General features: G+C 38.8%; 1 protein-coding gene across 1 annotated transcript in view; it reads left to right on the top strand.

The window, feature by feature from the left end:
- CPXM2 (carboxypeptidase X, M14 family member 2) overlaps positions 1 to 12,460 on the top strand; it is a 77,611-nt gene extending 65,151 nt beyond the window's left edge. Inside the window, exons 10-13 of the mRNA XM_030486963.1 lie at positions 356 to 653; positions 4,857 to 4,996; positions 5,497 to 5,596; positions 10,862 to 12,460. Of these exons, the coding sequence (XP_030342823.1) occupies positions 356 to 653; positions 4,857 to 4,996; positions 5,497 to 5,596; positions 10,862 to 11,115 (792 nt within the window). The 3' untranslated portion in view covers positions 11,116 to 12,460. The remainder of the gene's footprint in view (positions 1 to 355; positions 654 to 4,856; positions 4,997 to 5,496; positions 5,597 to 10,861) is intronic.
- The last annotated feature ends 448 nt before the right edge of the window (positions 12,461 to 12,908 follow it).

The raw sequence follows: 12,908 nt of genomic DNA, 5'->3' as shown, positions 1-12,908 counted from the left end.
TTTAAAATCCCCTACTTTGAATACTCATTTCAACTGATGGCAGAGAGAAGCAGTGTCAGGATCTGACATCTCTGTTGGTTGCTGCTCTTGACCTCACTCTACATAGGTGTTCCTGCTGCATAAATTACTAGTATTAAGGTTTTGATAGTTTTTATGTGTTGTCAGACACCTCCAAGGCATGGCTGTTCAAGCACCGTAATTTGAAGAAGCCTTTTTCCTTGGCCACATCTCTTGTGCTGACTGCTCACTCCATGCTAAGAAACTCACAGCTGGTCTCCTGTATCTGGTCTATCTTTGATAGAAGATTATCCAATGTCATAGCTTAAATCAAAGCTGCTGTTTCTTTTCCTCCCAGGTGGCAGTGGAGACACGGGCAATAATAGCATGGATGGAAAAAATTCCGTTTGTGCTGGGTGGCAATTTGCAGGGAGGGGAGCTGGTGGTGGCATACCCATACGATATGGTGCGATCCATGTGGAAAACCCAGGATTACACACCTACCCCAGATGACCATGTCTTTCGTTGGCTTGCATATTCCTATGCATCCACGCACCGGCTGATGACAGACGCGAGGAGGAGAGCGTGTCACACTGAGGATTTCCAAAAGGAGGATGGCACTGTTAATGGAGCATCCTGGCATACCGTGGCTGGAAGTAAGTGTCTGTAGAAACAGCAGTTAGCATTACCTTACTAAATAGGATAATGCCATCACTGCCTGGTGTACGTTGCAGAGGCAATGGTGGTAAAACGTGTCCTATGAGGAATATTTCCCCATCTGAAAGTCTGTTTATTTCATCAAGTATCAGGATTGAAGGAGACCGTGTCACTAGTACCTGGAGACCATTTCGTTTACTGCTGAGGTTTCCGAAAGAGCACATGCAATACATTAGTTTTACAGATTCTGTACATTCAAGACGGTTTGTCAGGAGAAAACCAACCCAGTCCAAAACCACCAGTGGGGGGAACCTGTCAGCCTTTGCCATGTCACAAGGTGCCAGCAGAAAACTGCTGCTGAAGATCAAAGGTGTAACCAGTGTCAGAGCGATAGCATGGACTCCACTCAGAGATTCCAGTGGTCCTCAGATAAGAAAATAATGATTTCAGCCTCCTGCTTGCTGAACTCAGTCACAGATTCAATTTGAATTGTAAAAACATGCCACAAAAAGCTGCTGTCCAATTTTTAAATGATTTGGACATCGTTATGCTTAAATGTTGCATGGGCTCCACAGGCATTTCTGCTGCCAGAGTAAATTACAGACTGCGTTATTCACCATATGCCCAAGCCTGTCACCCTGTTAAGGAACACGAAAGGGAAGCTGTGTCCCATAGTGCAGACAAAGCATCAATTTCCAGGAAAGCCCAATTAGAAGCACATTTTTAACAGCAATAGGTATAGTTACCTCTGTGAGCGAACACTTCGAGCAGACTCATAATCAGGCATTTTGCTGATCATCACAATCCTTCTAAACCTCTTTGTTTAATATGAGCCCATCAGTTAGACAATGTATTCTATGTTATTAAGAAACGAGACGTGCGTCTCCCATCACTTGAATGACAATAGGAGCAACTGCAGCAGTAATGGCAAACAGATGCAAGTGAGCATCTGTGCAGGTTTTATTGGAGCTGGCTTGTGTTTGTAACTTGCAGGTAATTTCATTGCATAAACATTTCTAAATTTTGGATATGGCTTTTATGGCTCTTATGTTGGCCCCTGTAAAGTTAATCCTGGCCAGTCTTTAAAGACTAGAGCCGGGAATGAACTTCTCAAATATTTCTTCAGGAGGTTAAAATGTGCTGGGTGAATTCGGGGGGGAAGATTGAACTCTTAGATCACAAGGCCAATGCCTGACAATGCATTTCTATAGCTTTCTGCTAATTCCCAAAAAAACCCCTCTGAATGCTACCTTAACTTCTCAGTTATCTCATTTATTAGTTTAATTTTCTTAAGTGTTATAAGAAACATGATTATGAATTGATCCAGAAAAGATAACTTTGTCCATGTCACTAACAGCTGTCACACTGTTACACTAAGTAATGATGTACAATATAGATGCTGAGAAGTATCTTGATTTCTTACTAACAATTACATATTGGCTTTTGTTCATCTGACTTGTTTTATTGATTTATGATATTTCTTAATATCATTATATTTCTTAATACTTTACATCCTGCTCTCTCACGTTAAGACTTCCAAGATTGTCTTTGAGAAAAATGTTGGAATGTTGCTTTTACTTTCAGTTCTTTACATCTTGGACTCCAGACTTAAACCTCAAAAGATGTGGTTTCCATTTGAGCTCAGCCTCCAACCTGCAGGATAGTGTTAGACTTCTTTCTACTTAGACAAATGCAAGAGAATGATTTGTATTGCAGATATATATATGCATACTTATATATATATGTCAACTGATAGTTAACCAATGGCACTTGCACTGTAAAACCAAATAGGATTCCAGATTTGAAGACAGATATAACCTATATATTTTCACTCTGTAATTCCATGACTATACAGATGTATTTTTATAGCTCAATCCACTTTTTCTATTTCTTTACCTTTCAGATCAACATGTAACACTTCCTTCTCCTAAAACCCTGCTTGCTTAAGCAAGCTTAACCTGAAGGTGACACCCCAATACACTGTTTGTAGAATGCCCTTTGATGTTGGTGGCATCTCCTTGCTGTGCCATAACTTGAAGCCACCCACCCATCCTCCCCTCATCCACCTGCTACCTGGCCTTGCAGTGATCATGCACATAAACCTTTTACTGCTCATGCCATGGGAAAACTTATATGGGATTTTTCTAATTCCTTTTCAGCACCAGAGAGTCCCTAGAGAAGTGTTTGCACCACAGATATCTTGCACAAACACCTCTGTATTGCTTTGAAACTCAGCCGTGCTATTTCCTGCACGTATTTTGGACTGCAATCAACGCAAGTTCTTCAGCAATTTAACATATAACATTTCTGTGCTAGGTTAACTGCACAAAGGCAAAGAACAGATGAAGTTCATTATATTTCCAGTGTTTTCAAGGCTGTATTTGCACGTTCAGACACTTCACAGAGAGTTACTCTTGGCAATGTTAAGCTATTTTCTTAAATATATGTATTAAAACTGAGCAATTACTGTGTATTGCAAAACATTTCACAACAGATTAATCAGGATGTGATACATTATGTGAAGGGAAAATAATTATGCCTGTTTCTCAAACAGAGGGGAAGCATGTTTATGCAGAGTAGCATATGCCACTGTCTGATATTTAGGCTTTCCCCATCCACAAAACCGAACAACTTAACATCTGCATTATACAATCCTCCTGCTCCTCATCCAGAAGGCACTGAGGGCTCATTAAACAGCTGACTACTGCTCCATGGTAACTGGATAGGGCTAAGGAGTTTTTTAACTCTTCTTAATCAGAAGCACTTCGTGAATTCATTTTCTGCTAATTTTTGCCATTTAAAATACAGATAATGATCATAAGTAAACATGTTTTAAAATTTTTTTTTTTTGTTAGAAATGCAGGTGGAATAGGAAATGAATCTCCCATTATTTCTTCCTCTGGTGTTCATGTACTTATATTATCTGTGTGATTGTGGAGAACTAATAAATGCAATTTCCTAAGGGACAAATAATTGTGAGAAATGGGAGAGAAATCTGGAGAATGGAAATGTTTGAGATTGTATCTAAATACAGACTACCTTTATGCTCAGGACCTTTGCAAAGGTCACAGTGCTTTCTGTAAGGTAGACTTAAACTGCAGCTCCTCAGAGGTCAGAGGCACTGAAGTTCCTGGGTTTTGATTGGGACATATTTCTAGTGGAAATCCCTGTTGCAGCATAATAGCGCAATTCCAGTTCTCTACAAAGCCATAATATGATGTGCTGGGTTTGGCTAGGGTAGAATTAATTTTCTTCACAGTAGCTGGTATGGTGCTGTGCTTTGGATTTGTGCTGTAAACGGTGTTTATCACACAGGGATGTTTTTGTTATTGCTGAGCAGTGCTTACACGGAGTCAAGGACTTTTCTGTTCCTCACCCCACCAGTGAGGAGGCTGAGGGTGCGCAAGGAGTTGGGGGACACAGCCAGGACAGCTGACCCTAGCTGACCCCAGGGATATCCCACACCGTATAGCAGCATGCTCAGCATATAAAGCAGGGAAGAAGGAGGGTGGGGAGGGAGACGTTCAGAGTGATGGCATTTGTCTTCACAAGTTCACCAATAGAATCCCAGACTGGTTTGTGTTGGAAGGGAGCTTTAAAGCTCATCCAGTTCCAACTCCCTGCCATGGGCAGGGACACCTTCCACTAGAGCAGGTTGCTCCAAGCCCCTGTGTCCAACCTGGCCTTGAACACTGCCAGGGATGGGGCAGCCACAGCTTCTCTGGGCACCCTGTGCCAGCACCTCACCACCCTCATAACGAAGAATATCATAGAAACTTTATCTGGAATGACTTTGTTTGTTCATTTGTTTTCTGCTAAATCTCTGTTTTCTTCAAGTTTTGTGGTAGCAGAAGGACGCTATTCTTTGTGGCAAAGGAATTGGGGATGTGGTACTGGGCTGACACAGTGCTCCATGCTGTCATGGTGTAATATTATATCCTCTGTTCTGAATGTGTTGATGGGATGCTGTCTTTAGAAAGTCTTGTTTTATTAAATGTATAGCTCTGATGTTATTCTGATGCTTTGCTACAGAAGATGTAGCATTTCTAAAAATCTTTTGCCCTGCCATGTCTGCAGACTAAGCCAGCTCTATAAATAGTTTGTGTTTAAGTAAGTTGTATTACTTTGCATAAAAAAACCAGGTCTGATCAATAGATTAAAAGAAGTTATAAAATAATTTCTTTTTTACCCCCTATTGACAGGCATAAATGACTTCAGTTATCTGCACACAAACTGCTTTGAGCTGTCCATCTACGTTGGCTGTGACAAGTATCCCCATGAAAGTGAGCTGCCTGAAGAATGGGAAAACAACCGTGAATCCCTGATTGTGTTTATGGAACAGGTATTCGACATAAGAGTAACTTCTGAGTAGTTTGATGACTCCTTTCAGACTGAAAGGGATTTTGAGGCTACCGATATTTTTCTTGCATAACTAATTGCATGATTATTGGTATTTGTGATGGAAACCTTACCTACAAGCAATATTAGCATATCACTTCAGCTAGGCTGTTTTGACCTGGGAGAGTAAGATAATGAAGCTTGTTAAAACTTGATGTGAGTGCAGAGCTTGTTACAAAGGACTGCCAGAAAAACCCTAATGTCTGCTGCTTTATCTGATTGCTTTATCTACCTCTTGAATTTGATATCTCAGGAATCCTACTCGAATTTGTAAGTTAATTCACAAGTAGCTAATGCCTGGAAGGCTGATACTGGGTTAGTAATGATATTTCAAAATTGTGTGTAAACCATAATATATATAATTGACATATGGAATTAATGATTTATATCTTCTTAATAGTACTTTGTTGCTGTGCAATATTTGCTTGTTTATTCTTTCAATAGGTTCATCGGGGCATCAAAGGCATAGTAAAAGATGCGCATGGAAAGGGAATACCAAATGCTGTTATTTCAGTAGAAGGTGTTAACCATGACATTCGCACAGGTAAAAAAAACCCCAAAACATCAGTGCAAATGAACATATTTACGATTTAAAAACAAAATACAGAACCTTATTGCAACTTTGAACTCTTCTGAGAAAAGCCAGCAGATAATATTCAGTCCAAGGAGAATGTTGCAGGAGTGGTAACAGGACAGGATTTGCGTAAGGGGAGAGTCACTTCTTCCCATGCTGTAGCTGTGTAGACAAGAACCAAACTACGGCTTTCTTCTCTACCCCTCTTCTTCTTTCCACCTCTTTTAAAGTATTGAGGAAATAGCCTTTTATCTGTCAAAAATCAACAGCCTGAGAAAGGCTGAGTCTATAGCATTCTTATTGCTCCTTCTCTCATGTAAAGATAGTGCAAATCAGAGTAATTATAGCCCTGAAAACCAAGGGTGTAGATAAGGCCTTGTTGGGTGAAGAGCATTCTTCTGGCTGTTAACAGTTTTAGGTCTCTGAACGTGTTGGAGGTGTGGTTTAGAGCTATGTCCAGAGGAGAAAGAACTATTGCAGGGAAAGAGGAGTTTCACAACCTGAAAAGCATCACAGCTGCTGTAAAACATCATAGCTTTATAAAAGACAGTAGAAACACTGCTTTGGACAGGTGAATTTCAGCCCAGAGTATGTATAGTCTAAAAAAATAAATGCTATTTGCTATGTTAGCACAATTTTTATCTATGCCCAGACACAGGTATGTATGCTCAGAGTCAACTCTAAGCCTATTTAATGGCCCTGAAAGTAGTTGTGGCACTAAATAAAGAACTGCTTTAAATAGACACCAGTCAATTACAAGATTAATAGTAATACCTGAAAATTGTTGTTGGCAGGCAGCAGCTGGGATAGAGCCCAGTACTCACTGTGTTTGTGTACCGTGATTTAAGACACACAGTCATCTTAAAGGGAGAAACAACAGAGGGGATACAGCAAGGAAGGAAGCACGAAGAAAAATAGCAACAGAAAATGTCAGCAGGAGTCTTTAGTGTACTCAAAGTGCTGGTTGCAAGAGGTTAACAAACTTTCTGTTGGATGTTTACGGGAAAGTAGCATCATGGTGACTAATCAGACAAATCTTGTTACATACTCCAGATTTGGTTCAATATTAGAAAGAGGAACACTAATTTTATATCATTTTTATATCCTGACTGGCATTCTGGGTCTTTCATTTGCTGCCACTTCCATGTGCTTTGCCACTGAGGTACAGTACAGCATGCTTTGACAGGTAAACTGATTTCAGGCTATGGAATATCATAGAGCTTTAGATAAGAGACTTCCAAACCTTCAATGTTTGCTACAGTAGATTATCTGAGCCAATAATGTGTCTTGGAATATCTAACTTAGTTTACGATTAACTTTATTTCAGCGCTACTCTGTCTCTGCTGTAAAAGAAAACATTGAACGACAGATAGTTAATTAGGCAATTATGATTCTGCCTTAAATATTTCAAAATGGGACCACTGGGAAATAATAGCAGGAATTAGAGTAATCAGTTGTTTTTCCTCATTGTGGAAGTCTTGGCAGTCTTGAAAGACTGCCATAAATTGTAGTTTGTATTACCCTGTTAACAAAATTAATATATGTCTCTAGTTGAGGCTGAGTAAATGCAATAGGTGATTAACCTCCAGCTTTCAGTATGTTGGATTGCCACATGGAAGAAAAATCAAGTTTCAAGACAGCAAACATGCACACGGAAAGGAGACGCAGTGGCACGTGTAATAAATGTGCAAGATCCCCAAACCCACATTGTAATGCTGGGGAAATCTTGCAGCTATTTACATCTAGACTTAGAGCTGAGCTCCTATGTTCCAAAGCCATCTGTGTTTGTTAGTAAAAATAAAAGTACTTCTTCTTTTTAATTCTTCTTTTTAATGAGACATTTAAGCTGACACTCTGTTTGCAAGTCACTTTGTAGATGGGAACATAAAAGGTCTATTTTGTTTTATATTACACAGATAACAATGTATGTCTCATTAGTCTTTGAAACTTCTATGTCTCATTAGTCTTTGGAACTAGAGAATTTATGTTGGAGCCAAAAAGCTAAAATGACATGTATTACTCCAGTGAAAGAAGGCAAATTGTCAGTGGTCTACTTCCATTTATACTTTTTAAATTGAAAAATGTATCCATTTAAACCTCTGAGTTGCCTTGATATAAAAATAGGCCAAGCAGGAGAAGAATTATAGCCGCTATTTCTATTCATATAAGGTTTTTTTAAAGCGAGCTAAGCTGCTAAGCTGCTATCTACTGTTTCTTTGATACATTAACGTGGTCGACTACCCTGTAGAGCCAGACAAGAGTTATCTGTAAAGGTCCTCTAAAAACATTTACTTGCTTGAGAAAATTTGTCTGCTTCTTCCCATGGACAAAACAAAAAGTGAATGGAAAGCACTTTTTTTTTTACTTTCTCTTGGATGTACGAGATATTTTATGGGAAGGGAAGGTTGCTGACACTAAGCTAACAGTATTAATAGGGTAAATGAAGTCATTGATTCTGAGAGTAAGAGCTTTGTGGAAAATTACTCTATTTTCTCTTGATGCAGATGTAACTATTGATTAAGTTTGGGTGATTACATGTTGTTACGATTAGATGTGAACTGTGCTCTATAAGATAACCTTTGGAAAAAGGTTCATCATCCAGATGAACAAATGCATCTGGACACCTCTTTCCCCATGGTGCAAAGGCAGTTTTGTGTGTTGTTTCCTGTAATTGCATTTTGGGAATCTCACAGCAAATCCTGATGAAGAAATGTACAATTTCTTTCTAGTGAAACAGAGTTCAAAGACAGATGCACATTTCTATGTGATTATTTTTGCATAATTATATAATATTTATATTTTTATATATTTTATTAAAATATATTTTTCAGAATTTATAATAAAGCATAATTAATTTAATTTCACACAGTGCTCAGATAAATTTTTATAATATTTTGTTAAGTTTCATATTAATTCAGTATACATTATTCAATGAAACCCAAAGATTTTTAAGTAGCATTTAGTAATATTTAATAACACTAGTCTAAGATAAGCAGAATTCTGATATTATAACTCTCTATCCTCATTCCTGGCTGCCTGTTCAGTAGAGAAAAGTTAAGGTTTAGTTATTACATGCATTGGGTGCGCAGCACTATGGCTAGCTTTCCTGGAGAGTCTTTCATAGGTAACAGAGCATTAGGATAGATTTTTTATAAGGTATTTAAATTAGCAAAATTGGGTACATCTAAGTCGAAATATGACAACTGTAACAAAGGTCTCTCCTTCCAGACTCAGAGTATTCCTCTTAATTGAAGTGTTTATGGAGTCATCTGACACATTTAAATTATAATAATATTATATTCATTTTTTTATGCGTTTTTATTTTATCTAAGCAGACATGGCAATTCTTTTCCAGACCCAATAGATGGAGATAGATGTAGTCTGCCTCCAGCCTGCACCCACTGGAGCCTATTCTTTTAGCAAACCTATTATTTACTACATTTATCTGTATTTTTAATTGTGTTTCTCTTGCCATCTGCTCTGAAATTTTTTACTTACCACATTTAATCTGATTTAGAAAAAAAAAAGACCTTTAAGCCTGGTATTAAATTCTGGGCAATGACAGCTGTCAGAAATGCTAATGGCTGCTTACTTGTAAATGGAAAGGAGGTAAAGCACATCCTGCTAACAGCTTAATATCCAGCTTTGTAGTATTTATCAGTGGTGTATGCATGTGTTGGTTTGTTTTCTGGCCTTGTGTGGGGTTGTGATGAACTGCCTGTTAAATGTGTCAGAAAATGTGGGTCAGTTTTGAACTCCAGGGCTAAAGCCAGCCTCTGAGCAGGGATGCATTCACAGCCGCACACTGGGTGATCTGTAGCCTTTTGCCAGCCCTGTAGTATCGCTAGAGCATTTACAGCTACAAATGAGCCCTTTGGGATAAATTCAACAAACCTGGACAGCTTTATGTTTTGTCCTTTGGTTAAGGTGCGAGCAGACCCAATAGTTAAGGGAGAACTGAATGGAAAGCATTTCAGAGAGCTCTTCCTAAAAACGTCTGAGCCCTGAGAAATAGAAAATCTGGATTTTCATCATCACCCCAAGTGGGGTCAAACAGGGCTGAAAGAAAAACCAGAGCAAGCTGCTATGCTTCCTATACTATGCAGATAAAAAGACTTGCACTGCAATATCAGGGTATAGCTATTACTGCTCTTTTGCTAACACTTGCAGTTCACTAACATGGTTTTTATTTTACCAAGCCCTCAATTAAAATCCAATTTCTTTAAACAGAGGATAGCCTGATCTTTTCCTAAGTATAATATCTTTGTGCAAATCATATTTAGGTTTTTGCAACACACTGCATTGCAAGCGACCCAAGGCTGCCAGTTTTCATCAGTGCTAAAAAACTCTTAATACAAGAGATGGTGCATTTCCATTTATATACAGAATTGCATATTTGAATATGCATTTTCTTTCATAGCCAGTTTTCCCAGGACAGAGTGCAAAACTAACATTAGATTTTAGTGTTTCACCTTTTTCAGTCCATAGCTAAGCATATTTGCTAGTTATAATAATATTTTAAAAGAGGTCTAAAGCCATCCTTACATATGTGTGAGTAATCTGAGATCATTTATGGAGAAGAAAGAAGGAAGCAAAGTCCTGATTCAATGAGGCGTTAAGATACATCTTGCTTTGTCCATGAGTAGTTGATTACAGGAGCCCTCTTCGTGCATTTACAGGTAAGCACGCCGTTAAGTACCCTGATGAATTATACTCTGTAGGAAAATCAGTGTAGTAAAATTCAATGCAAGATTCTACAGAGAAGGATACTCCGATCTCTAAGGTGATACTGTGCATTCACATGCTTTGCATACTAAATAGTATCAAAATGTGTGTCAAGGCGGTCTGGCCAGGATCATGAGAGTGATGTGGGTGCCTCACTGATTCTTTTGATTCCTTAGTCAGAATTAGTTTGGGGAAGGTCTTTTATACCCCCTTAGGAATCACCAACAAAGTGTCCCTTTGCCTCAAGATCTTCCTGACAAGCCTTAAGCCAGATCAAAGCCCGTTGTCATTTTTCATCATTTAGAAAATGTTTGAGGTACGTTTTCCTGTAGGGTTGGGAAGATGAAGAGGGGTATGTGTGATGGGGGCCAGAATCACTGACACCCTCCTGGTGTGAGGATGCAGGGTTGTTGCCTGTTGTGTCATCTTATATATATGCAGGCATTTCTGTATTCTCATAAACAACACCTTCCTCAACACTGTCCTGAAAACCATCTCTTTTCTTACCAGGAGCCGATGGGGACTACTGGCGCCTTCTTAACCCAGGGGAATACGTGGTGGATGTGAAGGCAGAGGGCTACACCACCGCCACCAAGACCTGCGAAGTTGGCTACGACATGGGAGCTACCCAGTGCGACTTCACCATCTCCAAAACCAACCTAGCGAGAATCAAGGAGATCATGAAGAAGTTTGGGAAGCAGCCGATCAGCCTGTCCATCCGGCGGCTCAGGCAGAGGGCTCGGCAGTGGCGGCAGCAGCGATAGACCTCAGCCTGGGCAGAACCACAGCATCCACGAGCTCTGCTTCTATCAGCCTGCCTCTAGTTGTAGTGAGAGTTACATAGCCCCTCTTTCATACATATTTCTCTGCACGAGGCCTTTCTGTTAGTGGAGCTGGATGAATAGTGGGGGGTTTCAGTTGGAAAAAAATAAGAAACAAAATACAAGTTGAACCAAAATAAGCCCTGGGTTGGGGAGAGAGGCAGGAAGAATGTAGAAAGATGTTTGGAGTTAACCTGGAATGATTTTTTTTGCATATTGGGTTATTTAATCCTTTGTAAATCTGTTTTCTTTAAAAATAGAAAAGAGAGAGAGATACTTATAAAGAAGTGTTGTTTTGAATGAAAAACTGTAAAATGTTGTTTCTAAAGTATAAAATTGGTATATTTTTGCAATTCAAAAAAGATCTTACACTCTTTATATTTTGTTCTCATATGGGAGAAAAGGAGACAACTTCTGGCAAATATCATTAAAATTTGTGTCAAAATTTCAGTTCCCTTTTCCCTGAAGTTCCACCTTTTGGCAAGCACCATAATACCTGGGAGAAAAAACCTAAACCAAATAACCCACTTTAGCTTTCCTGCTTGGGTTGATTATGTTTAAGGATGTCTTGTGATTCCAGAGTTTAATGCCAGGAATGTTTTTTCTTCTCTGGATTTTAAGGCTGAGTTTTTACTCTATTAACTAAACATAGTAAAAAGGGCACGGGATAAGGACCACTTCAGCACTGTGGCATGGCACCCCTCCTCTAACCTGGGAAAAAGACTTGAAACAAAGCTTTTCTTGTGGATACAGCTGGTCATATCATGTGTGTGAGAGGAGAGGCCTGGTCATGGCTATGTGCATAGTTCAAAAATCCACTAATATATGTTTTCTTGATTTTTGGCTTGCCTATAATCGCCTTCTGTGCTCATGCACACTGTGTGCCACTGTCTTCTCTGACATGCAAAGGATTTTGTATTCCTCTGCATGGTCTGCTCATCTTGCCACTGCAGCTACTGCTGCTTTCCTGGCCTTACGTCTCTATGGGAGCAGGATTTGGGCTTTATTATTGGATTTTAAGGAACAAAATTATACAGCAGCATAGAATTGGGGTTCAGGAAATATGTAGATCAGATCTGGGAAAGAATGAACTAAACAAACACAAAGTATCAGCTGGTGAAAATCAATTTTGCTTCATTAACTTCAAAGTTATGACCTTTATTATGCCAGATGAAAGGCCAGTTGCATGATTTTAACCAGTCAAAATTCTGGGGCTAAATAAACATCTCTTCATATGCTTGTTAGAAAGACTGTGGCATACATTTCCAAATAAAATTCTTTAAAACATTTTAATTGCTATTATAGTTGCCTATTTGATCTGATTCTTGGAGAAGACATTCACCAAAGTATCATTAAAAATGGAGGAAAAATACAATGTAAGTAAAAAGCTTACTGTAAAATTCCATGTGCCACTTCTATTAAATTTTTTTCATCTTGTCAATAGATCTTGTAAACACATAAAAGGAAAAAGATTGCAGAATGAATAATCATGAACCCTTGCATAATAGATAGTCATGTTCTTAAATTTCTTAGACAATTCCAGCCCATGCTTGTTCTGCAGATACTGTTAAATAACAACAATGTATTTGGCAGCAAGGGCTCAAAGAAAATAAAGAGTGCAGATGTAATTTTCTATAACCAAAATGATGGGAGTCCAGCTCCCAGTCAGCATCATTTAAATTAACTAATACAGGTAAACAAATAATCCAATCAGTACATTAACATCTGGAATTATA

Source organism: Strigops habroptila, chromosome 5 (assembly GCF_004027225.2).
Source record: "Strigops habroptila isolate Jane chromosome 5, bStrHab1.2.pri, whole genome shotgun sequence".
Lineage (NCBI taxonomy): Eukaryota > Metazoa > Chordata > Aves > Psittaciformes > Psittacidae > Strigops > Strigops habroptila.
This window is presented reverse-complemented; position numbering and strand designations above follow the sequence as displayed.